At 36.5% G+C, this 27,556-nt stretch overlaps 2 protein-coding genes and 3 long non-coding RNA genes across 6 annotated transcripts; 1 reads left to right on the top strand and 4 right to left on the bottom strand.

Moving 5' to 3' along the window:
• Positions 1 to 1,379: 1,379 nt before the first annotated feature.
• Positions 1,380 to 2,666, bottom strand: LOC118485857. Its single transcript, XM_035982354.1, has one exon. It carries the CDS (start codon positions 2,664 to 2,666, stop codon positions 1,380 to 1,382), a length of 1,287 nt encoding a protein of 428 aa, XP_035838247.1.
• Positions 2,667 to 4,028: 1,362 nt separating this feature from the next.
• LOC110899319 (ABC transporter C family member 3) lies at positions 4,029 to 27,076 on the top strand. Of its 2 annotated transcripts, none has more exons than XM_035982494.1 (10): positions 4,029 to 7,002; positions 7,641 to 7,727; positions 7,801 to 8,397; positions 8,467 to 8,631; positions 8,727 to 9,021; positions 25,676 to 25,890; positions 25,999 to 26,304; positions 26,371 to 26,434; positions 26,519 to 26,758; positions 26,865 to 27,076. In XM_035982494.1, exons 1-10 carry the CDS (start codon positions 4,654 to 4,656, stop codon positions 26,987 to 26,989), a joined length of 4,443 nt encoding a protein of 1,480 aa, XP_035838387.1. In that variant the 5' UTR covers positions 4,029 to 4,653; the 3' UTR covers positions 26,990 to 27,076. The 2 variants fall into 2 exon arrangements, with proteins under 2 accessions (XP_035838387.1, XP_022001896.1); XM_022146204.2 differs by having other exon boundaries at positions 7,792 to 8,397.
• LOC118485952 lies at positions 11,898 to 13,835 on the bottom strand. The gene is made up of 2 exons (XR_004877691.1): positions 13,386 to 13,835; positions 11,898 to 12,648 (listed from the first exon to the last, which is right to left on the bottom strand). It is a non-coding gene; the product is annotated as an uncharacterized LOC118485952 (long non-coding RNA).
• On the bottom strand, positions 17,459 to 19,370 carry LOC118485951. The gene is made up of 2 exons (XR_004877690.1): positions 18,947 to 19,370; positions 17,459 to 18,209 (listed from the first exon to the last, which is right to left on the bottom strand). It is a non-coding gene; the product is annotated as an uncharacterized LOC118485951 (long non-coding RNA).
• Positions 23,022 to 24,933, bottom strand: LOC118485950. The gene is made up of 2 exons (XR_004877689.1): positions 24,510 to 24,933; positions 23,022 to 23,772 (listed from the first exon to the last, which is right to left on the bottom strand). It is a non-coding gene; the product is annotated as an uncharacterized LOC118485950 (long non-coding RNA).
• Positions 27,077 to 27,556: the final 480 nt, after the last annotated feature.

Here is a 27,556-nt window from a genome sequence, read left to right as displayed (position 1 = left end):
CTCACAGGGATCCCGCACTTCTAGCTTATACGGATGCTGACTGGGCTGGTTGCCCAGACACTCGTCGCTCTACGAGTGGTTATTGTGTCTACTTAGGAGACAATCTCGTCTCATGGTCCTCTAAACGTCAACCAACCATCTCCCGCTCTAGTGCCGAAGCTGAATACAGAGGAGTGGCTAATGTTGTTGCTGAAATATGCTGGCTTCGCAATCTACTCTTGGAATTGCATCGGCCTCTTTCTAAAGCTACTATTGTTTACTGTGACAATCTGAGTGTTATCTATCTCTCCGGCAATCCTGTTCAACATCAGAGAACGAAACACATTGAACTTGACATCCACTTCGTGCGCGAACAAGTTCAGCGCGGTCAAGTTCGTGTTCTCTACGTCCCTTCTCGTTACCAAGTTGCTGATATTTTCACGAAAGGATTACCGCGCGTTTTGTTTGAAGACTTCCGCTCCAGTCTCAGCATACGGTCACCTCCCGCTTCGACTGCGGGGGTGTAATAGAATATTATTATGTAATTATTATAATTTATAGTTTCCACTTATAAGAGATCTCAAATTGATCTCCTTTGTATTATTTAAACCCTTGAATGTTAATGAGAAAGATCAAGGTTTGACATTTATCTCTTCTAATATGACCAAGGCTCAAAATGTTGCTAGTTAACGCCGGTATATAATACACGTCAGGAACTAGCAATTGCTCATAGGGATGGCAAAAAAGTCCAAGCCCGACGGGTATACCCGAAACCCGAAAGATACGGGCCGGGTATACCCGAAGCCCGATGGGTATGGGCCGGGTACGGGCTTAAAAAAAGAAAAAAATTGGGTATGGGTACGGGTATGGGATTTAGGGATACCCGCCCGATACACGGCCCATTTACCCGAATAATACCCGAAAGTATCATATTATAGATTTCCATATATATAAACTTAGTACATGTACTTATTACCTTCTCTATAGTCATTTGTGGATATGTATTTGGCAAGTGCTTAGTGAACAAATAACTTATTTTTGAGCACGTATATTGGATATGAAAGCTATCACCCATTCACCCTTTATTATGTGGATGCTTATGCAATTAGGTGGTTCTGATACAATTACTTAATTAAGTTATTTAGTTGATATATGTCGTCTGAATATGATATGTAGGTTATTATTCATATTTTCATTTGTTATAGTCATTAAAATAGTACATTATATAAACATCAAAGTAAAAATTGCACATTTTGTCCCAACGGGTATTTTTATGAAATTAACGGGTATACCCGATACCCGCGGGTATGCCCGATACCCGACGGGTAATTACCCGACAAAACCCGATGGGTAACGGGCCGGTATGGGACAAAGAATTACAACCGGGTACGGGCCTGGGATTACCAATACCCGGCCCAAGCCCGGCCCATTGCCATTCCTAATTGCTCACCATTTTTACAACTAAACATAAGTGAACCTTTACCTCGAATCTCAACTTTTGATCCATCTCCGAACCGAACTTGACCCGTTACGGTTTTATTCAATTCTGCAAATGCGTCTTTTCTTCCCGTCATGTGGTTACTTGCTCCGTTATCAAGATACCACGTATCTTTGTTCGACCCGTTCCGTCTCTCATGCAGCTTAGGAAACACCTTTTCCTCGTTTAACAGGACCATTTTTTGAGCTTCCTCACCACAAACACCCAGGACCATTTTTTGAGCTTCCTCACCACAAACACTTAGTAGCAAGGTGGGTTCATCTTCGGTCTCTCTTGTTAAATGTACTTCCGGATCTTGCTTCTTCTCATTCTTGCATTTGGAGGCGTAGTGACCATATTGGTTACATTCGAAACACTTTACGTGACTCTTGTCACGTGGTTTGCGATACGAACTATTCCCTTCGTGATAATTCTTGCCTCCATTTCGACCACCCCGACCTCTACCGGAACCACGACCACCTCGTGACCCGCTTCTACCACCTCTGTCACTGTTCCAACCGCGGCCTCGATTTCCTTTTGAACTTGATCTACCCGATCCTTTATTACTTGCCTGCACATCTATCTTGGTAAGTAACAGAGTACTTTCTCCAGCAACGTTTCCTTTTCTCAATCTCAGCCGGTCCTCATATGCCTTTAAACGTCCTATAGCCTCTTCAAATGGCATCGTTTCAATGTCCGAGTATTGCTCCATAGAGGCTACAAGGTGTATAAACTTCTCTGTTGCCGTGTCTAACAACTTACTAACTAAATCCTTATCTGAAAGTGTTGCACCAACACTATTATATTTGGATATCATCCCGGAGAGCTTTCCCGCATACTCACCGTCCTTCATACGTAAAACTTCAAATTCACTTTTCAGCGTATGCAATCTGGCCTTCTGCACCCTTTCAGCTCCTACAAATCTCGTTTTCAAAGACTCCCAAACCTCCTTGGCAGTCTTCTTCTTCGTAACCTGCATCAAAATCTCTTCTGGTATCGCCTGAAAAATGAAAGCTCGAGCCTGTTTACTTTTCTTTTCATCAGGAACCACACCGGTTTGCGGCTCGATTGAATCCCACAATCCTTGGGCATCCAAAATCGCTTCCATCTTAATAGACCAGGTAGTGTAATTCGTAGAGGTGAGTGTAGGGTACTGAAAAGTGATCGGATTCTCCTTTGGAGGATTAGAGGTAGTGGCTAGGGTTGTCATGGTATCGGATCTTATACTTTTAGGCATACACAGGTGGATCAGAACTGATGCTCTGATACCAAATGTTGGTGATCAGAGGTGGGTTATAACAAACGAACAACTGTTATGAATGAATTAGTCAACACTCTTTATTAATACGAAAGATTTTGAGTACAAAACAAAAGAAATTGAAAGAAATTTTCGACGGATGATTAAAACAAAACCTACTGTTACGTTAAATAGCCAATAAAATAACTAAATGTGCTAGAATTTTGGATCTCTTTTACTGCTTCCTCCAACGTACACATGAACGTTGGGCCCCTTTTATTCGGTCAACATCTGACTTTTCAACAGTGCCACATCAACCAATAATAGCGACGTCTGGTCCAAGGCCTATCAGGCCACATCCTTCTCATCATCCATCGACTATAAATACTAGGCTCTTCCAAAGGTTTAAGGACAGGTTCTCTCACTCTTGCATACTTAACACACACTCGTTTACTTCCTTAGATGTGTATGTAGGTTCGTTAAGATGCAACTTTTATAAAAATGTTAATAATGTTCACAATACACTGTCGTATCCTTCGAATAATTGGCTTAAGACGCGATGGTCGGCAATGACAACTCGCTCAAGAGAATCTCGAGACCGTTGCTCAAGTATAAACACTAATTTACTTCTCAAGTTTTACTTTCACCCATTATATTATATATAATAACTTATGCTGGTTAACTTAAAAAAATATGAATACATTGTATCGTACAATTTTTTTTGTTGATCAGCATAAATTATTATCATTTTTTTTGTATATTATCTATCATCCCTGATCACGGTTATCGTACGAACAATGGCATCGTACAATTTTTTTTTGTTGATTTTCTTCAACTTTTAGTTTTTTTCTTTTTTAGTTTCAGGGGTAGGGATGAGCTCGGTGCCAACCGATACAGAATCGTACTGATGCCGAAAAGACCGGTTACGGTACCGGTATATGAAGGTAAAAAACAGTAGTGAACCGGTACCAGGAACGCCAAAAGTTGGTACCGAATTGGTACTTAAGATCTTTCGGTTTCGAAAATTTAGTACCGGTACCCAGAATAATTTGCTAATATCTGACCACGAGTTTCATATGAACAACATTGTTACCATACAACTTTTTTTGTTAATTTTTTTTCGGTTATCTTTTAGTGTTTTTTTTACATTTTCTTTTTATTCTTGTCAGCAGTTCTGTTCGCAACACGCCCGTAATGATTTCAAAACACATGTGAACACAAACTAAATAACAAAAGAAATTCGCTGAAACGCGTCGAGTTTTATTAAAAGAAAATTAAATCAATTCGTTTTCTATCCTCTCTCATCCCTTTATTATCTTTCTTTATATCTTCAATCTCTTTATTCTCTTTCAAACTACCTTACCAGGTAGGTAAGTTCATCAGAATTCTACATGTATAACAATAAATCGAACACCATGGAAATATGTAGGATCGAATTGTTTTTGAACCTAGAGGGGGAATTTATTCAAGTCAAACCTCTAGCCAGGGGCTAGAACAAGATTACAGGGACCGAACGCAAGTCTGCATCGGTTCGTTGCGTCAAAAAGGGAGAAGTCGGGAAGTGTGTTGGTTCTAGTTGAACGTTGCCAGAATAAGTTGTGTCTGTATGAGAGAGACAGAAGGAACAAGAAAATCTGTTAATAAGGTTAAGCACCCCATATGTTTGATGAAATGCCCCAAAGAATATACTTTTTACATTGCCCCACAAAAGCCTTGTTATCCTTCACAGCAAGTCCTGATTAACTACTTAGTTGTATTTGGTATTGACCCTGCATAACAATGGGCTTCAGAATAATCCAATCAATGTTGAGCTATAAAGAAAAAGACAAAGGCGATGTTAATAATCCACCAATATTGACTACTGACCAGATCCCAAAGTTATCATTTCTCTGTGGGTGGGTTTCGGTGTCACACACACACTATTTCGTCCAATAAAGTCAGTCACTTTATGAACTAAAACATGAAGGTTGTTGAACCATCATTCATGGGTATGCCAGTTGTAACAATGACTGATAACTTTCTGTTGGTGCATGGGTTTTCTGCTTTGATACACCTTGGTTTCTTGCTTCTTGTATTCATCAGTTGTCTCTGCAAAAGAATCAGTTTCAAAGGTCCTAAACAGATACCCAACAATGGGGTCTTGTTTTACAGACAGACCCTTTTATCTTGTGTGGTCCTTGTGGTTCTTAACCTTGTTATGTGTTTCTTGAACCTTATTTATTGGTATAGAAATGGTTGGAGTTTAGAAAACTTTGTTGGCTTTTCGGATACCGTTTTTAGAACTCTTGTTTGGTTGTTCGTTTCGGTTTACTTGCACAATCATGTCTCTAAATCCGCAGAATCTAAGTATCCGTTTGCATTAAGGATGTGGTGGTTTTCTTCTTTCTTAATCTTTTGTTTTTGCCTAGTGTTAGACTGTGTCTTCTATAAACAGGTCCATAGTTTATCAGCTCAATTCTTGGTGTTGGATGTTTCGTCTACTATTGCCGGTTTATTCCTGTGTTATGTCGGGTTCTCGGTTAAGAATGAAGGTGGTGCCGTTAGCCGTTTTGTTTATGAATCATTGCTGGATGGCAGTTCTAGTGTCACGAGCGATCACAGAGATTCCAAACGTGGGGGCGAAACTATTACCCCTTCAGCAACCAGCAATATCTTTAGTCTTCTTACTTTCTCTTGGATTAATCCGTTAATTTCTATAGGATATAAGAAACGATTGGATCTTGAGGATGTTCCACAACTTGACAGTTTAAATAGTGCTCAACGATCGTTTTCGGTCTTACGAAATGAAATAGAAACGGATAAGCGTAAAAGCAGCGAAATGAATACTTTAAGTCTTGTCAAGGGTGTGGTATTGACAACATGGAAAGACATTGTAGTTACTGGTGTCCTTTCTTTTGTGTCCGCATTAGCTTCGTATGTGGGGCCGTTTCTCATAGATACACTTGTTAAATATCTAAACGGACATCGAAACTTAAAAGAAGGCTTTCTTCTAGTTTCGGCATTCGGTGCTGCTAAGATTGTGGAGTGTTTGGCACAACGACACTGTGATTTTAAGCTGCAACAGGCTGGAATCAATGTCAGAGCTGCACTTGTTGCAATGATCTACCACAAAGGTTTGACCCTTTCATCTCAGTCAAAGCAGGGGCACTCCAATGGCGAGATTATTAACTTCATGGCCGTTGATGCTGAAAGAATCGGTGATTTTAGCAAGTACATGCACAACGCTTGGCTGGTCTTCGTGCAAGTTGGTCTGGCACTAGCAATATTGTATAAATATCTTGGGATTTCTTCACTAGCTACCTTTGTTGCAACGATTGTCGTCATGCTATCGAATCTACCGTTAGGGCGTTTACAGGAAAAGTTTCAAGAGAAATTGATGAAATGTAAAGATAAAAGGATGAAAACAACTTCCGAAATTTTGAAGAATATGAGGATTCTCAAGCTTTACGGATGGGAGATGAAATTCTTGTCTAGAATTAACGATATCCGTAATGACGAGGCACATTGGTTGTATAAATTTACATTTACTATGGCCATGACATGTGTCGCATTCTGGGTTGCGCCCACGTTTGTGGCTATCGCCACGTTTGGTATGTGTATGCTTCTTGGCATCCCACTTGACTCGGGGAAGGTGTTGTCTTCACTTGCAACGTTTAAGAATCTGCAAGAATCAGTGTATAATCTTCCAGATACAATATCGATGATAGTACAGACAAAAGTTTCACTCGATCGTATTGCATCGTTCCTCAGTCTATCCGAATTAGATTCTGGTCTGGTAGAAATAGTCACACGAGGTAGTTCTGACATGTCAGTCGAGATTGTTGATGGAAAATTTTCATGGGATGTGACATCTTGTAATCCGACATTGAGTGATGTAAATTTAAAAGTTATTCATCGCATGAAGGTTGCTGTATGCGGCCCGGTTGGCTCAGGAAAGTCGAGCTTACTGTCGTGTATGCTAGGAGAAGTGCCTAAATTATCAGGAAATGTCAAACTTAGTGGCACAAAGGCTTATGTTGGTCAATCACCATGGATACAGAGCGGAACGATAGAACAGAATATCTTGTTTGGTAAGGAGATGGACAGAGAACGTTATGAGAAGGTTCTAGAAGCGTGTGATTTGAAGAAAGACCTTGAAGTGCTCTCTTTTGGTGATCAAACGGTTATAGGCGAGAGGGGAATTAATTTGAGTGGTGGTCAGAAACAGAGAATACAGATAGCGCGTGCTGTGTATCAAGATGCTGATATTTATCTATTTGATGATCCGTTCAGCGCTGTTGATGCTATAACCGGAAACCATCTTTTCAAGGTAAGTTGATCACTTATAAATCCTCAATTTCTTATAATATATAATCTCTAACTAGATTAAGTAATTTATCGATAGGGCTGCAATCGAGCCGAGCCAGGTTGAGCTCGAGCTCGGGCGTGAAATTAAACGAGCCAGCTCGGCTCTGCTTTTTTTAATCGAGCTGAAAAGTAGAGCTCGAGCTCGGCTCGTAAAATGTTCGAGCTGGCTCGTTAATTTTTTAAATTTTTTATAAATACTGACAACATAAAAATAAAAAATAATAAAAATTACACATATATCTATATGTATTATTTTTGTTTTTCTTATAGTGTAAAGACCGAAAGACGTATTAAAAGTATTATATGTACAATTTTTGTTGATTCTCATATTTTTATATGTTGTTAATTAATTAAACATAAATGTTAACAGTTCTACCACCTCCCACTTAATTTTTAATTTTAATACATTTAGAATTAGAATTAATTTATAAAAAAATAAACTAATTCGAGCCGGCTCATGAGCCGAGCTAGGCCTAGCTCGAGCTCGGCTTGTTTACAAATCAAGCCGAGCGGCTCGTTTACAACCAAGCTTTTTTCGTGCTTTTTCCGAGCGAGTTTCGAGAGAGCTGCGAGCTTTTTGAACACCCAATTTATCGACAGGAATGTATGATGGGTTTCTTGGAATCAAAAACAGTGATTTACGTCACACATCAGGTGGAGTTTTTACCGGCTGCAGATCTCATCCTGGTAAGCGTTTGAAGAATTCTTTCTCGATGTATACGAACACAAAATGTCTGAATATACCCACCAGGTCTTGAAGGATGGAAGAATTACACAAGCTGGAGAATATGGTGATATTATGAAGCTAGGAAGTGACTTTTTAGAACTTGTTGGCGCACACAAAGAAGCTTTATTAGAAATCGATTCCGTAGGGCATAATTTAGTAACTGTTAATGAGATTATCGAAGACGAGACTATAACGGGTCAAAACGGTAATTTAGTTCACACGGAGGAGAAGAAACGGCAGCTTGTGGAAGAAGAAGAAAGAGAAAGAGGTAAAGTTGGCTCATCGGCGTATTGGAAATACCTTACAACTGCTTATGGAGGGGCCCTAACGCCATTGGTATTATTAGCACAAATTATGTTTGAATCATCTCAGATCGGCAGCAACTACTGGTTGGCTTGGGCGTCGTCTACATCTGAAAGCGATGAAGCGCGTGTCGGTGGCTTTGAATTCATTATCGTTTATGTGGCTTTTGGTATTGGATGCTCTTTTTGTATTCTGGCAAGATCGTTTTTACTTATGAAAGCTGGCTATGAAACAGCCAACAGGCTTTTCTACAAAATGAATCTTTGTATTTTCCGTGCACCCATGTCATTCTTTGATGCCAACCCATCTGGCCGAATTTTAAACAGAGTAAGTGAATAGCCGAATACATCTTTTTCTTGCATTTCGCTTGGTGATTTTAAGAATATTTTTTTGCAGGTATCTACTGATCAAACTGCGTTGGACTTGACAATACCGTATATCATTGGCCCTTTTGCTTTTGTGTCGATACAGCTTTTAGGCATTATTTTAGTTATGTCACTAGGTGCTTGGCCCGTGTTCCTTGTTTTCTTTCCTGTAGTTGGAATTTGCATCTGGTTACAGGTAATAATACTTACTGTAAAAGTGTTCGCTTTGATAACGTTATTAGTATTCTTTTATTCTGATTTCGGTTTTACATGTATTTATCATATTTGAAGCAATATTACATACCTTCAGCACGAGAACTGGCGCGATTGGTTGGAGTATGCAAAGCTCCAGTCATTCAGCATTTTTCCGAGACGATATCTGGATCAACAACTATTAGAAGCTTTGATCAGAAACACAGATTCCAAGATACATGCTTGAAACTGATTGACGATTATTCGAGACCGAAGTTTCATGTTGCTGGTGCATTGGATTGGCTCGGGTTACGCTTGGATATGTTGTCTTCTTTTATATTTGCATTCCTTCTGATCTTTCTTGTCTCTGTTCCTGAAGGAATAATTGATCCCAGTAAGTAACTTTTACCACTCAAAACCAGAATTACAGTTTCAACCATTGATAACTAGGGGTGTAAACAAGCCAAGCTCGAGCTTGGCTCGTTTCAAGCTCTATATCTAAAGGTTGGGCTTGGCTCATGAGAATCTTTTCAAGCTCATGCTCTCCTGACTTCTAATTTATTAGCTAACTGTTTTATATATCTATACTATATAATAAAAGAAACCACTTTGGGGACACTTGTCATCATATTAAGCCATGTCTTATGGATAATTATTGTTTTAGTTTAATATCTTCTAATTAGTTATAGATAACTCTCATACTAAATATTATTTCATTTAATATTTTATGGATTATTATTTAATTTAATCTCTTCTAATTAATTAGAGATGACTCTCCTACTAAATATTATTAATGAGTAAACTGCCAAAATAGTCCCTAAGGTTTGGTCACTTTTGCCACTTTATTTCAAAACTCAAACCTTTTGAATCTGGGTCCCTGTGGTTTCAATTTTGTTGCCATTTTTATCCAAAATCACAATATGATCAGATTTTTAAATTAACATTCAGTTTTTTTGTCTTTTCCCCCCTTTTAACGAAGGTATACTATATAATAAAAGAAACCACTTTGGGGACACTTGTCATCATATTAAGCCATGTCTTATGGATAATTATTGTTTTAGTTTAATATCTTCTAATTAGTTATAGATAACTCTCATACTAAATATTATTTCATTTAATATTTTATGGATTATTATTTAATTTAATCTCTTCTAATTAATTAGAGATGACTCTCCTACTAAATATTATTAATGAGTAAACTGCCAAAATAGTCCCTAAGGTTTGGTCACTTTTGCCACTTTATTTCAAAACTCAAACCTTTTGAATCTGGGTCCCTGTGGTTTCAATTTTGTTGCCATTTTTATCCAAAATCACAATATGATCAGATTTTTAAATTAACATTCAGTTTTTTTGTCTTTTCCCCCCTTTTAACGAAGGGCAAAAAAAATTGAAACTACATGGGGCCCAGAAGTGGCAAAAGTGACCAAACATCAGTGACCATTTTAGTAGTTTACTCTATTATTAATTTACGATATTTTAAATAACCAAATTATTTATCACCAAAATCAAACATTTTATTAACATATTATTTATTTTTATTTTCATTATTACAAAATTATTATATTGATTTTATTACATAATTTTTAATAAATTGTATATAACTTTCAATATTACTTTATATATAAAATTAGATTTATTAAGGGATTTTTAAATATAATTTATATTTTATTACTCAAATGGCTGATTATTTGCTTCTTGAATAGCATGTTTGACCACTGTTTCTTCTTTTCAATAATCATCTCCACAATCACCATATCTGTCGCGTACCGAGTATATTCATTAGTTTTTTTAAAATATAATTTTCTTTATTTGGTATATAAAATTATATTTATTCAAGCCGTGTAATACACGGGGGTTTTTAAAAATGTAACTTTTTTTATTATTTGGTAAACAATATTTTATTTATTCAACACGTGGTTTTAAAGATATAACTTTTTTATTATTTGCTATATAAAACTACATTTATTCAACCCGTATAATATGGTTCTTATAAATATAATTTTTTATTACTTAACATTTAAAAATGATATTTATTCAACTTGTGCAATAAAAGAGGTTTTTAAAAATATATTGTTTTATTATTTAATATATAAAATTCATTTATTTAACCCGTGTAATACACGGGGTTATAACCTAGTATACATATATAATTATAGGGAGAGCATCATGAGAAAACTCTATCAAACGATTGATATTTGCATTGAATTTTTATGAGGTTTAGTTTTTAGGGTTTAGGGTTTAATTTTTAGAGTTTAGGGATTAGCTTTATGTAACGCCCTAGTTACTAATTAACGATTTTGTATGTAATTACCAACAATTAGTGTGTAACTAAGACAACACTTATTACAAAAATTCGGGTTTATTAAAACTTTTATGAATCATAAGTTATTCTACATAACGGGATCGAATTCGTTGTTTAAAAATTACAACGTAGCAAAGTGCGGAAGCGTGTATCATTATCGTGTTCGGTTCTTCGCTGAGCTTGATCGTCTTCCGGCATCCAAGGTGTACCTACATTTCATACACATGAAATGCTTTAGTCTTACGGGGATTAAATCATGTCCGAACGATGTCCGGGAAACATTTGATTTTCTAATGAAAACAAAATGTATATAAAAAAAAAAAAAATATCTCCACCGTAAATTACGGTGGGACCGTAATTTACGGTGGCACCTGGGTTCAAGCTTTTCTACCGTAAAACAGTAGACCTTCACCGTAAACAAATCATCTCCACCGTAAATTACGGTGGGACCGTAATTTACGGTGGACACTGGGTTCAGCCTTTCCATTTTGCCGTAATTTGACACGAAATCTTTCGTATCTTTCAAACCGCTTATCCGTTTGACCTACCGTTTCTTCCTACATGTTTGTAATTTAATTCTCCATTATATGGAGTTAAGATCTGACATCCGGATTAAATAAAATTGAGACTTTTAAGCCTTCGGCTTATTATCTTTTCAACAATTTTCGACCCGACTATGTGATTATCAAACAAACATGTTTGTTTGACCACCATTCATCATAAACCCTTAATTTCTAATATTGTCAATCATATTAAGTACTGAACACGGGTTTCTACGCAATTATTTACCCGTTTTTGTTTAAAATCTTATTTTGACCCGTCAAGGGTATTTACGACCATTTTAGCACGAACGGTGCTCATTTCTCATGTACTTCATAGTTCCACCAATTTGTTATTAGCTAGTCTTCCACCACAACTATGAATGTGGTGGATTTAACGAAATGGACTATTTATTCCGATTTAAATCCTACGGATATGTTATTTTTGCGGCAACACACAATTTAAGCATTTAACTCTTGAAAGTTTATGTCTACAACTTTCATGTGCGTCTAAAGGTTACAAGATCGTAAGATAAGTTCCTAAACAAACTTTATAAGTTGTTCGCTCAATTTACCCTTCAAGGGCATTTTAGTCGACATTAGCCCCTCATTTACTACGAGGGGCTTTCACTACCTATATGACCAAGTTTGTATGTTAACTTTAATCGTATGCATACGTACCTGGCTAGGGTCAACATATAGACCCAATTTATACCTTGCTTTTATCATCATACTTAGTGTGGGCGAAATTAACTGAATCGCTAATCGCTCCTGTTAACACAAGACTTGACAATCGCATTAGTCGATATTGTCAAATAGTGTTATCACCACCATTTGACCCGTTCGGCCTATATGCCCAACGTTGCCTATTAAATAAAAAACATGGTTTTTGACTTCTAATCCATACATCCATCCCGTCCCGGATTTCATTACCGAATCCCCTTTTTGCCATAAACATGGTTTTTATCATCTTTATATGTTCCGACTCGTATCAATCACGTCGGAAATCCATATTTTCAATATTAGCATTATTGCATCTATAACGTATAGAATGAAATAAGTAATCTACACAATTATGTAAGTTTCACTTACCTTGCATCCGAGCTACGCTTTTCTTCCATGCTTGACTTGTTTGACCCGCTTTCACTCCAAGCTTCCACCTAGCTTGTTACGCGTCAAACTATCATCATCGTTTTCAAGGTGGTTAGTTTAATCATATTCTAATACGATTATTCCACCTTATGTATTTCATATCAAAATCGCTATTTATCGTATTATAGGTCAGTTTGACCTTTTTAATAGTCAATGCCCATTAGTATACTAATTTGCATTTTCGAGTTATCAACTAGTTTTAGCACTCTTTAACTACTCGGTAGGCGTTATCTTTAGACCTCCGTTTTAACCAAAGTTCCAATTGCGTTTAACACATTTAGAACTCTCTCTTTAATCACTTTTTGCATAATAGTCGAAACATCACAACTAGGTGTTTTAACTACAAAATTCTAGTTTCGAGCCTTCTTTGAGGCATTTCAACAAACACCTTAAGGGCAGAATTTTACATGTTTATTTATCATGTCTCTAGCTTATCTCTTACCCCAAATTTCACATAAATCAACCATCTTACAAAGTGTTAACTTCCATAATTTCTGAAATCACTTCAAATTGTCACATTATACTAGATCAACACTCTATTTCCTAGTGTTCATCAAATTTCACATAAACCATCAATCACTTACAATGGTGTTCATAGGTTTCACTACAATTTCACATGATTTTCAACTTGTATTTGTCTAGGGTTTCTCCCTAGACACTATAGTTGTTCCTAGATCATCATATGACATACATGCAACTATAATTTCAGATTTTCCCAATTACATGAGAATTTCAAGTTGAGAGTTTTTATGAAATTTCACATACCTTGTGATCCTCTTGTGATGAGGATCAGTAATCTATGCTCCATTTTCGATTTGAACTTGGTTTGATCCTTCAATTTTGTTGATTTGTTGAAGTTAGGGTTTGAGCTCCCATGGAGCTTTCCTCTGGTCGCATACGTATGTGTGTGTATTGAGTTCTATTATTTTTTTTAAGTGTTTTAATAAAACACTATTCTAATTGCCCATGTTTAGTCCCTCAAGTTTAAAGATTCATATATGAAACCATAACTCATAGTTTATTATTTAATTACCCTCTACTAACTAGGTTAATTTTACCTAGTTAACTTGATGGGTTCCGGGAATTATAATCCGTAGTGTTTTAAATCCCGTTAACTCGGTCTCTTATAAACTCAATTCCTTAAAACTTTGTTTCGCTTGTATTTAATATTAGGATTTCTTATTAAATCCCAAATATTTACCGGGTTATTTTTTACTACTAGCGATACTTTACCCGTCTTTTAGTATTAACGTGGGTTAATTACCAAACCCGTTTTCGGGGTGTTACAAGTCTACCCCCCTTAAAGAGGTTTCGTCCTCGAAACCTTGCTTACCTAGTTCATTGAGTTTCTAAACTCAATGCGTTTGACTTGAGTAATCTCTTAAGCATTACTCATACTTTAACCAATTGTTAGCATTACCAGGAAAAATTATGGTGATGCCTTTTTGGTTACAGAACCTCTACGTATCTCCTGTAGCTTCGAAATAACGTAATCTCGTTATTTCCACTAGTTTAGTTAACTTAGCGATATCCGTCGCTTTCACATACCATCGAATTCCTTATGAATCCGTTACTTTGAACCGTTTAAAGGTCTTTAGTGAAATCTTTCACTTTTAGCAACAATTCTCTTTTTGTTTTCAAATTCATTTATTCGGTTTAGTTATACCGAATCTACCGCTTACAAGCAACCAGATTACTTAAATGACCTTTACCGCTCGCTTGGTTATAATGTGATTCCACTTCACATTGCATTTCTTGACCGTGATCGTGTCACGCATGTTTAATTTATATCAACCTTTCATTTTCAAAAAGATCATTTTTCGAATATATCGTCTTGCGCCTATCAGCGTCAAGACTTGAACCCTTTATGATTACTATTCAGATTCCTGTCAGAATTTATATTTATAAAAATATTATTTCTTACTAAATCTGAATTTTAGTCTAACGTTTTTCTCTTAACTATGTCAATTACTCATGTCAAGGGAATTGACAACCCCTAATTTATTGTTTTTCGTTCTCGTTTTACGCGAGGGATCGTAACAAGTTCCCTCACCTTACGCTATTGACCCGTAGGTTCTTTCACCTAACCTCGTAGGCTATTTTCTTAAGTTTTCGCCTCTTTAAGACGAGGCCCTTATGATCCCTTTGCTTTAGTTCATGACCCGTCGGTCATTTTGGCCCCTCCATTTTTCCTTAATTGACTCGTTTGACTCATTTTAGGTGAATTTTTTTTTTATCACCTATGAATGTCAGACTTCGTTCTTTATTTGACCCGTCCAACTTTGAAATGGTTGAACGCAATTACCAAAATTTATATTTGCGAAGATTCTTATCATCTTTTAGTCATGACTCATATTCCGAGTCTTTTGACTTTCTATTTCGCGTTCCTGTTTCTCAGTCTACGCATGTGTTTAAATCCTTACCCACCAACTGGGTGTTTTACCGAAGTCGTTATTATTGCAACCCTTACGGTATGTATTATGACTTCGTTTTACTTTTATATTCCTACTTCGTTCTCAAATTTGGTGTTTTACAAAATCGACCTGTTAAGAGTCTTATTTGTATTCTTCGGGTTCGAGTGTAAGTATCACTCCCTCCCAATATTTGTCTAAATCGTTTTATATGCTTGATGTTTTCTGGGTTCGAGTGTAAGTACACTCCCTCCCAATAGCTTGATGTTTTCTGGGTTCGAGTGTAAGTACACTCCCTCCCAATAGCTTGATGTTTTCTGGGTTCGAGTGTAAGTACACTCCCTCCCAATAGCTTGATGTTTTCTGGGTTCGAGCGTAAGTACACTCCCTCCCAATAGCTTCATGTTTTCTAGGTTCGAGTGTAAGTACACTCCCTCCCAATAGCTTGATGTTTTCTGGGTTCGAGTGTAAGTACACTCCCTCCCAATACTTGTCTAAATCATTTTACATGCTTGATGTCCCTTCACTCGGGCTCATTATCCTAATGTAATACGCTCCCGTCACTTGGTTGTGCGTTTACATTATTATCAAATATTTTGTTTATCTGATTCATTTGGGCACTTTTTAATTAGTCCCATTCACCCTGCCCTTACTACATCGGATGTAAACGTGTCCGCCATAAGAAGTTCATGGTAACATATGCCGCTACTTACTTGGCCAGAGTAAGCGTTTAACACATGACACGCATGACCTTTTTACAGTTTTCACATCACGCCCTATGTAAGTAATACCTCTATCTGTTTTTCTTGGAAACAATATCCCGGATAGGTTTTCTATTCAGGTCTTTCCAAGTTTTTAATTTTACATATGCAACTTTTAAGTTCCTACTTATTGTTGCATATTACTATTTATGCTATTATTTAAAATGTGCACCTGGTACTGTTTTCCTCGACGGGCGTTCTTTGCCATAAACTTTGTTCGCGGTCATTACGCGATTTAGTCCTCGGTGAGTATGTTCCTCTTGTCATACTTCGGACCGTTCCATCATCATATCCATAATTCGTTTGACTCTCGTCGTCTTCAAACGCGAGTGTCCTTCAATTAAAACATTTACAAAAGTTAGTAACGTCAACCTCAATAATCGCCCGTATTATGATACAAGGCTTTTTCTACTATACGCGTCAACGCGCGTATTTTCGTCAACTATTTCAATCATTTTAATTGGGGTAACGCGTATCACACGATAGCCCTATGTGTTGTTTACAACACTTTAGCATACTAACTATTCACGTACTTGTACTTACCGGATTTGCGATCAAGCCTCGAACCGAACACTATTCTTTGTCAAGAGCATAAGGTTTAAGTCCAAGCATGGTTCCTCCCCACCATACTCGAATCTCTTAAACCAAGGCTCTGATACCAACTTGTAACGCCCTAGTTACTAATTAACGATTTTGTATGTAATTACCAACAATTAGTGTGTAACTAAGACAACACTTATTACAAAAATTCGGGTTTATTAAAACTTTTATGAATCATAAGTTATTCTACATAACGGGATCGAATTCGTTGTTTAAAAATTACAACGTAGCAAAGTGCGGAAGCGTGTATCATTATCGTGTTCGGTTCTTCGCTGAGCTTGATCGTCTTCCGGCATCCAAGGTGTACCTACATTTCATACACATGAAATGCTTTAGTCTTACGGGGATTAAATCATGTCCGAACGATGTCCGGGAAACATTTGATTTTCTAATGAAAACAAAATGTATATAAAAAAAAAAAAAATATCTCCACCGTAAATTACGGTGGGACCGTAATTTACGGTGGCACCTGGGTTCAAGCTTTTCTACCGTAAAACAGTAGACCTTCACCGTAAACAAATCATCTCCACCGTAAATTACGGTGGGACCGTAATTTACGGTGGACACTGGGTTCAGCCTTTCCATTTTGCCGTAATTTGACACGAAATCTTTCGTATCTTTCAAACCGCTTATCCGTTTGACCTACCGTTTCTTCCTACATGTTTGTAATTTAATTCTCCATTATATGGAGTTAAGATCTGACATCCGGATTAAATAAAATTGAGACTTTTAAGCCTTCGGCTTATTATCTTTTCAACAATTTTCGACCCGACTATGTGATTATCAAACAAACATGTTTGTTTGACCACCATTCATCATAAACCCTTAATTTCTAATATTGTCAATCATATTAAGTACTGAACACGGGTTTCTACGCAATTATTTACCCGTTTTTGTTTAAAATCTTATTTTGACCCGTCAAGGGTATTTACGACCATTTTAGCACGAACGGTGCTCATTTCTCATGTACTTCATAGTTCCACCAATTTGTTATTAGCTAGTCTTCCACCACAACTATGAATGTGGTGGATTTAACGAAATGGACTATTTATTCCGATTTAAATCCTACGGATATGTTATTTTTGCGGCAACACACAATTTAAGCATTTAACTCTTGAAAGTTTATGTCTACAACTTTCATGTGCGTCTAAAGGTTACAAGATCGTAAGATAAGTTCCTAAACAAACTTTATAAGTTGTTCGCTCAATTTACCCTTCAAGGGCATTTTAGTCGACATTAGCCCCTCATTTACTACGAGGGGCTTTCACTACCTATATGACCAAGTTTGTATGTTAACTTTAATCGTATGCATACGTACCTGGCTAGGGTCAACATATAGACCCAATTTATACCTTGCTTTTATCATCATACTTAGTGTGGGCGAAATTAACTGAATCGCTAATCGCTCCTGTTAACACAAGACTTGACAATCGCATTAGTCGATATTGTCAAATAGTGTTATCACCACCATTTGACCCGTTCGGCCTATATGCCCAACGTTGCCTATTAAATAAAAAACATGGTTTTTGACTTCTAATCCATACATCCATCCCGTCCCGGATTTCATTACCGAATCCCCTTTTTGCCATAAACATGGTTTTTATCATCTTTATATGTTCCGACTCGTATCAATCACGTCGGAAATCCATATTTTCAATATTAGCATTATTGCATCTATAACGTATAGAATGAAATAAGTAATCTACACAATTATGTAAGTTTCACTTACCTTGCATCCGAGCTACGCTTTTCTTCCATGCTTGACTTGTTTGACCCGCTTTCACTCCAAGCTTCCACCTAGCTTGTTACGCGTCAAACTATCATCATCGTTTTCAAGGTGGTTAGTTTAATCATATTCTAATACGATTATTCCACCTTATGTATTTCATATCAAAATCGCTATTTATCGTATTATAGGTCAGTTTGACCTTTTTAATAGTCAATGCCCATTAGTATACTAATTTGCATTTTCGAGTTATCAACTAGTTTTAGCACTCTTTAACTACTCGGTAGGCGTTATCTTTAGACCTCCGTTTTAACCAAAGTTCCAATTGCGTTTAACACATTTAGAACTCTCTCTTTAATCACTTTTTGCATAATAGTCGAAACATCACAACTAGGTGTTTTAACTACAAAATTCTAGTTTCGAGCCTTCTTTGAGGCATTTCAACAAACACCTTAAGGGCAGAATTTTACATGTTTATTTATCATGTCTCTAGCTTATCTCTTACCCCAAATTTCACATAAATCAACCATCTTACAAAGTGTTAACTTCCATAATTTCTGAAATCACTTCAAATTGTCACATTATACTAGATCAACACTCTATTTCCTAGTGTTCATCAAATTTCACATAAACCATCAATCACTTACAATGGTGTTCATAGGTTTCACTACAATTTCACATGATTTTCAACTTGTATTTGTCTAGGGTTTCTCCCTAGACACTATAGTTGTTCCTAGATCATCATATGACATACATGCAACTATAATTTCAGATTTTCCCAATTACATGAGAATTTCAAGTTGAGAGTTTTTATGAAATTTCACATACCTTGTGATCCTCTTGTGATGAGGATCAGTAATCTATGCTCCATTTTCGATTTGAACTTGGTTTGATCCTTCAATTTTGTTGATTTGTTGAAGTTAGGGTTTGAGCTCCCATGGAGCTTTCCTCTGGTCGCATACGTATGTGTGTGTATTGAGTTCTATTATTTTTTTTTTAAGTGTTTTAATAAAACACTATTCTAATTGCCCATGTTTAGTCCCTCAAGTTTAAAGATTCATATATGAAACCATAACTCATAGTTTATTATTTAATTACCCTCTACTAACTAGGTTAATTTTACCTAGTTAACTTGATGGGTTCCGGGAATTATAATCCGTAGTGTTTTAAATCCCGTTAACTCGGTCTCTTATAAACTCAATTCCTTAAAACTTTGTTTCGCTTGTATTTAATATTAGGATTTCTTATTAAATCCCAAATATTTACCGGGTTATTTTTTACTACTAGCGATACTTTACCCGTCTTTTAGTATTAACGTGGGTTAATTACCAAACCCGTTTTCGGGGTGTTACAAGTCTACCCCCCTTAAAGAGGTTTCGTTCTCGAAACCTTGCTTACCTAGTTCATTGAGTTTCTAAACTCAATGCGTTTGACTTGAGTAATCTCTTAAGCATTACTCATACTTTAACCAATTGTTAGCATTACCAGGAAAAATTATGGTGATGCCTTTTTGGTTACAGAACCTCTACGTATCTCCTGTAGCTTCGAAATAACGTAATCTCGTTATTTCCACTAGTTTAGTTAACTTAGCGATATCCGTCGCTTTCACATACCATCGAATTCCTTATGAATCCGTTACTTTGAACCGTTTAAAGGTCTTTAGTGAAATCTTTCACTTTTAGCAACAATTCTCTTTTTGTTTTCAAATTCATTTATTCGGTTTAGTTATACCGAATCTACCGCTTACAAGCAACCAGATTACTTAAATGACCTTTACCGCTCGCTTGGTTATAATGTGATTCCACTTCACATTGCATTTCTTGACCGTGATCGTGTCACGCATGTTTAATTTATATCAACCTTTCATTTTCAAAAAGATCATTTTTCGAATATATCGTCTTGCGCCTATCAGCGTCAAGACTTGAACCCTTTATGATTACTATTCAGATTCCTGTCAGAATTTATATTTATAAAAATATTATTTCTTACTAAATCTGAATTTTAGTCTAACGTTTTTCTCTTAACTATGTCAATTACTCATGTCAAGGGAATTGACAACCCCTAATTTATTGTTTTTCGTTCTCGTTTTACGCGAGGGATCGTAACAAGTTCCCTCACCTTACGCTATTGACCCGTAGGTTCTTTCACCTAACCTCGTAGGCTATTTTCTTAAGTTTTCGCCTCTTTAAGACGAGGCCCTTATGATCCCTTTGCTTTAGTTCATGACCCGTCGGTCATTTTGGCCCCTCCATTTTTCCTTAATTGACTCGTTTGACTCATTTTAGGTGAATTTTTTTTTTATCACCTATGAATGTCAGACTTCGTTCTTTATTTGACCCGTCCAACTTTGAAATGGTTGAACGCAATTACCAAAATTTATATTTGCGAAGATTCTTATCATCTTTTAGTCATGACTCATATTCCGAGTCTTTTGACTTTCTATTTCGCGTTCCTGTTTCTCAGTCTACGCATGTGTTTAAATCCTTACCCACCAACTGGGTGTTTTACCGAAGTCGTTATTATTGCAACCCTTACGGTATGTATTATGACTTCGTTTTACTTTTATATTCCTACTTCGTTCTCAAATTTGGTGTTTTACAAAATCGACCTGTTAAGAGTCTTATTTGTATTCTTCGGGTTCGAGTGTAAGTATCACTCCCTCCCAATATTTGTCTAAATCGTTTTATATGCTTGATGTTTTCTGGGTTCGAGTGTAAGTACACTCCCTCCCAATAGCTTGATGTTTTCTGGGTTCGAGTGTAAGTACACTCCCTCCCAATAGCTTGATGTTTTCTGGGTTCGAGTGTAAGTACACTCCCTCCCAATAGCTTGATGTTTTCTGGGTTCGAGCGTAAGTACACTCCCTCCCAATAGCTTGATGTTTTCTAGGTTCGAGTGTAAGTACACTCCCTCCCAATAGCTTGATGTTTTCTGGGTTCGAGTGTAAGTACACTCCCTCCCAATACTTGTCTAAATCATTTTACATGCTTGATGTCCCTTCACTCGGGCTCATTATCCTAATGTAATACGCTCCCGTCACTTGGTTGTGCGTTTACATTATTATCAAATATTTTGTTTATCTGATTCATTTGGGCACTTTTTAATTAGTCCCATTCACCCTGCCCTTACTACATCGGATGTAAACGTGTCCGCCATAAGAAGTTCATGGTAACATATGCCGCTACTTACTTGGCCAGAGTAAGCGTTTAACACATGACACGCATGACCTTTTTACAGTTTTCACATCACGCCCTATGTAAGTAATACCTCTATCTGTTTTTCTTGGAAACAATATCCCGGATAGGTTTTCTATTCAGGTCTTTCCAAGTTTTTAATTTTACATATGCAACTTTTAAGTTCCTACTTATTGTTGCATATTACTATTTATGCTATTATTTAAAATGTGCACCTGGTACTGTTTTCCCCGACGGGCGTTCTTTGCCATAAACTTTGTTCGCGGTCATTACGCGATTTAGTCCTCGGTGAGTATGTTCCTCTTGTCATACTTCGGACCGTTCCATCATCATATCCATAATTCGTTTGACTCTCGTCGTCTTCAAACGCGAGTGTCCTTCAATTAAAACATTTACAAAAGTTAGTAACGTCAACCTCAATAATCGCCCGTATTATGATACAAGGCTTTTTCTACTATACGCGTCAACGCGCGTATTTTCGTCAACTATTTCAATCATTTTAATTGGGGTAACGCGTATCACACGATAGCCCTATGTGTTGTTTACAACACTTTAGCATACTAACTATTCACGTACTTGTACTTACCGGATTTGCGATCAAGCCTCGAACCGAACACTATTCTTTGTCAAGAGCATAAGGTTTAAGTCCAAGCATGGTTCCTCCCCACCATACTCGAATCTCTTAAACCAAGGCTCTGATACCAACTTGTAACGCCCTAGTTACTAATTAACGATTTTGTATGTAATTACCAACAATTAGTGTGTAACTAAGACAACACTTATTACAAAAATTCGGGTTTATTAAAACTTTTATGAATCATAAGTTATTCTACATAACGGGATCGAATTCGTTGTTTAAAAATTACAACGTAGCAAAGTGCGGAAGCGTGTATCATTATCGTGTTCGGTTCTTCGCTGAGCTTGATCGTCTTCCGGCATCCAAGGTGTACCTACATTTCATACACATGAAATGCTTTAGTCTTACGGGGATTAAATCATGTCCGAACGATGTCCGGGAAACATTTGATTTTCTAATGAAAACAAAATGTATATAAAAAAAAAAAAAATATCTCCACCGTAAATTACGGTGGGACCGTAATTTACGGTGGCACCTGGGTTCAAGCTTTTCTACCGTAAAACAGTAGACCTTCACCGTAAACAAATCATCTCCACCGTAAATTACGGTGGGACCGTAATTTACGGTGGACACTGGGTTCAGCCTTTCCATTTTGCCGTAATTTGACACGAAATCTTTCGTATCTTTCAAACCGCTTATCCGTTTGACCTACCGTTTCTTCCTACATGTTTGTAATTTAATTCTCCATTATATGGAGTTAAGATCTGACATCCGGATTAAATAAAATTGAGACTTTTAAGCCTTCGGCTTATTATCTTTTCAACAATTTTCGACCCGACTATGTGATTATCAAACAAACATGTTTGTTTGACCACCATTCATCATAAACCCTTAATTTCTAATATTGTCAATCATATTAAGTACTGAACACGGGTTTCTACGCAATTATTTACCCGTTTTTGTTTAAAATCTTATTTTGACCCGTCAAGGGTATTTACGACCATTTTAGCACGAACGGTGCTCATTTCTCATGTACTTCATAGTTCCACCAATTTGTTATTAGCTAGTCTTCCACCACAACTATGAATGTGGTGGATTTAACGAAATGGACTATTTATTCCGATTTAAATCCTACGGATATGTTATTTTTGCGGCAACACACAATTTAAGCATTTAACTCTTGAAAGTTTATGTCTACAACTTTCATGTGCGTCTAAAGGTTACAAGATCGTAAGATAAGTTCCTAAACAAACTTTATAAGTTGTTCGCTCAATTTACCCTTCAAGGGCATTTTAGTCGACATTAGCCCCTCATTTACTACGAGGGGCTTTCACTACCTATATGACCAAGTTTGTATGTTAACTTTAATCGTATGCATACGTACCTGGCTAGGGTCAACATATAGACCCAATTTATACCTTGCTTTTATCATCATACTTAGTGTGGGCGAAATTAACTGAATCGCTAATCGCTCCTGTTAACACAAGACTTGACAATCGCATTAGTCGATATTGTCAAATAGTGTTATCACCACCATTTGACCCGTTCGGCCTATATGCCCAACGTTGCCTATTAAATAAAAAACATGGTTTTTGACTTCTAATCCATACATCCATCCCGTCCCGGATTTCATTACCGAATCCCCTTTTTGCCATAAACATGGTTTTTATCATCTTTATATGTTCCGACTCGTATCAATCACGTCGGAAATCCATATTTTCAATATTAGCATTATTGCATCTATAACGTATAGAATGAAATAAGTAATCTACACAATTATGTAAGTTTCACTTACCTTGCATCCGAGCTACGCTTTTCTTCCATGCTTGACTTGTTTGACCCGCTTTCACTCCAAGCTTCCACCTAGCTTGTTACGCGTCAAACTATCATCATCGTTTTCAAGGTGGTTAGTTTAATCATATTCTAATACGATTATTCCACCTTATGTATTTCATATCAAAATCGCTATTTATCGTATTATAGGTCAGTTTGACCTTTTTAATAGTCAATGCCCATTAGTATACTAATTTGCATTTTCGAGTTATCAACTAGTTTTAGCACTCTTTAACTACTCGGTAGGCGTTATCTTTAGACCTCCGTTTTAACCAAAGTTCCAATTGCGTTTAACACATTTAGAACTCTCTCTTTAATCACTTTTTGCATAATAGTCGAAACATCACAACTAGGTGTTTTAACTACAAAATTCTAGTTTCGAGCCTTCTTTGAGGCATTTCAACAAACACCTTAAGGGCAGAATTTTACATGTTTATTTATCATGTCTCTAGCTTATCTCTTACCCCAAATTTCACATAAATCAACCATCTTACAAAGTGTTAACTTCCATAATTTCTGAAATCACTTCAAATTGTCACATTATACTAGATCAACACTCTATTTCCTAGTGTTCATCAAATTTCACATAAACCATCAATCACTTACAATGGTGTTCATAGGTTTCACTACAATTTCACATGATTTTCAACTTGTATTTGTCTAGGGTTTCTCCCTAGACACTATAGTTGTTCCTAGATCATCATATGACATACATGCAACTATAATTTCAGATTTTCCCAATTACATGAGAATTTCAAGTTGAGAGTTTTTATGAAATTTCACATACCTTGTGATCCTCTTGTGATGAGGATCAGTAATCTATGCTCCATTTTCGATTTGAACTTGGTTTGATCCTTCAATTTTGTTGATTTGTTGAAGTTAGGGTTTGAGCTCCCATGGAGCTTTCCTCTGGTCGCATACGTATGTGTGTGTATTGAGTTCTATTATTTTTTTTTTAAGTGTTTTAATAAAACACTATTCTAATTGCCCATGTTTAGTCCCTCAAGTTTAAAGATTCATATATGAAACCATAACTCATAGTTTATTATTTAATTACCCTCTACTAACTAGGTTAATTTTACCTAGTTAACTTGATGGGTTCCGGGAATTATAATCCGTAGTGTTTTAAATCCCGTTAACTCGGTCTCTTATAAACTCAATTCCTTAAAACTTTGTTTCGCTTGTATTTAATATTAGGATTTCTTATTAAATCCCAAATATTTACCGGGTTATTTTTTACTACTAGCGATACTTTACCCGTCTTTTAGTATTAACGTGGGTTAATTACCAAACCCGTTTTCGGGGTGTTACACTTTAGCATTTAGCTTTTAACTTTTAGGCGTTAACCTTTAGGGTATAGTTTTTTTAAGGGTTTATTTCTTAGGGTTTAGTAATGGTTAGATCCTTAGATATAGTTTTTTTTTTTTTTTTTTTTTTTTTTTTTTTTTGAGTATTCTCACAAAGAGGAGTTTTCTCATGATCCCTCCCCATTAATTATATGTATTTAAGATTATAATTTTATGTATATAACACAATATACATTTTTAATTGTTTTTTATCACTATTATTATTATTGTTATTATTGTATTCAATAAAAAAATTAATATATTATATTAGTAATAGGCTCTGGGTCGTCCATAAAATAAGCTTATTTTTAGGCGTGAGCTCATTTAATTATTATTATTATTATTATTATTATTATTATTATTATTATTATTATTATTATTATTATTATTATTATTATTATTATTATTATTGTATTCAATAAAAAAATTAATATATATTATATTAGTAATAGGCTCTGGGTCGTCCATAAAATAAGCTTATTTTTAGGCCTGAGCTCATTTAAGCTTGGCTTGATTCGAGGTTTTATTGAGCTGGTCTCGAGTAGCACACGTGCGGCTCGGCTCATTTACGCCCCTAAATAGCTCATCCACCTCCAACCTGTTGTAGGTACTGCGGGCTTAGCAGTAACATATGGGCTAAACTTGAACATGTTACAAGCTTGGGCTATACAAAAACTTTGCAAATTGGAAATACAATTTATCTCGGTTGAAAGAATTTTTCAGTACAGTTCTATCCCTAGTGAGCCTCCACTTGTTATAGGCTCGAATCGACCTGATCGCTTCTGGCCTTCACAAGGAAAGGTCGATATTCACCATCTGCAGGTTGTTAATATGTTACTGGTTTTTTTTTTTTTTTTTTTTTTTTTTTTTTTTTTTTAAATGTGCAAGTGAAATTAGACGCTTAAAAGTTTATAAATAATGTATGAATAGGTTCGATATGCCTTACACATGCCTCTTGTGTTGAGAGGTATAACATGCACTTTCCATGGAGGTAGAAAGACCGGAATTGTAGGGAGAACCGGAAGTGGTAAATCTACTCTTATACAAACACTCTTCCGTATCGTCGAACCTACCAGTGGGGAAATTTTGATAGATGGGATCAACATTTCATCGATTGGACTCCATGATTTACGATCTAGATTGAGCATAATTCCCCAAGATCCCACTATGTTCAACGGAACCGTTAGAAGCAACATGGACCCACTTGAGGACTATACAGATGATCAGATTTGGGAGGTACATTGGTATCATATATTCGTGTTCATATATACGCGATTAGTAACATTTAGTTTGTCATTTCAGGCTCTTGATAAATGCCAGATCGGTGATGAGGTTCGAAATAAGGAAGGCAAGCTTGATGCATCAGGTTCTTGATTGCTCTACCATTTTTAACACAGGTTTGCATAAAAATTATAACTTTTGACAACCCATGTTTGTAAAATTGCTAAAGTTGCTGAAAACGGAGAGAACTGGAGCATGGGTCAACGACAACTGATCTGTCTTGGGCGTGTGCTACTGAAGAAAAGCAAGATTCTGGTTCTTGATGAGGCCACTGCATCAGTTGATACAGCAACCGATAACATGATTCAGAAAACACTTAGAGAACACTTTTCAGAGTCTACTGTCATAGCAATAGCACACCGAATCACCTCTGTGGTCAAAAGTGACATGGTTTTAGTTTTAAACAATGGTTCGTGTGAGCTCAACCAATCATTCTGCGTTAATGGATCAGTCAGTATCTTTTGTGCACATAAGCTTTGTTTATGATTCCTTTGTTTTATGTGTGATATATGCAGGTCTTGTTGAAGATTATGATTCTCCTACAGCACTGCTTGAAGATACTTCGTCTTCTTTTTCTCAGCTGGTTGTGGAGTACAGCATGAGGTCGAAGAATTCTAGTCATGTAACTAGCTACATTTGAGAATCAGCTGATGCCAAATTGCAATCATTGTGTTCTGTATAGAAAAGAAAGTACAACCATCATCAAACTAGACTGTTTGAATGTATATCACTAAATGGTGGAACTAGAACGAGTCGAGCCGAGTCGAGCCAGGGTGGGGTCGAGCTCAAGCTCGAAATTAATTCAGGCGGTTAAACTTGGCTTGAGCTTTACGTCGGAGTTAAACGAGCCTAAGAACGAGCCAACGAGCCGAGCCATGGGCCGGGCCGAGCTTAGCTCGAGCTGGGCTTGGTTACAAAATGAGCCAACTTGGTTCACGTCATCTCAAATTGAGTTTTTTTAGCTAGTTTTTCTCGAGCTTCTTTCGAGCGAGCTACGAGTCGCGAGCTTTATGAACAGCCCTAGTTCGTAACAAAAATTTTATTACGTTCGCTAGTTTACGTCAATCAGTTCTTTTTATCAATTGATAATTATTGATTGGTATACACAATGCTGGATCATTAACAAGTGCTTGTTTCTTTTTAGATATATATTATATATAGGGGAAGGTTCAAATGAAAACCATTAGTTATCGCGAAAACTCGAAAA

This window comes from Helianthus annuus, chromosome 13, assembly GCF_002127325.2.
Source record: "Helianthus annuus cultivar XRQ/B chromosome 13, HanXRQr2.0-SUNRISE, whole genome shotgun sequence".
Taxonomy (NCBI): Eukaryota; Viridiplantae; Streptophyta; class Magnoliopsida; order Asterales; family Asteraceae; genus Helianthus; species Helianthus annuus.
The sequence above is the reverse complement of the archived record's forward strand: the minus strand, read 5'-3'. Positions and strand labels throughout refer to the sequence as shown.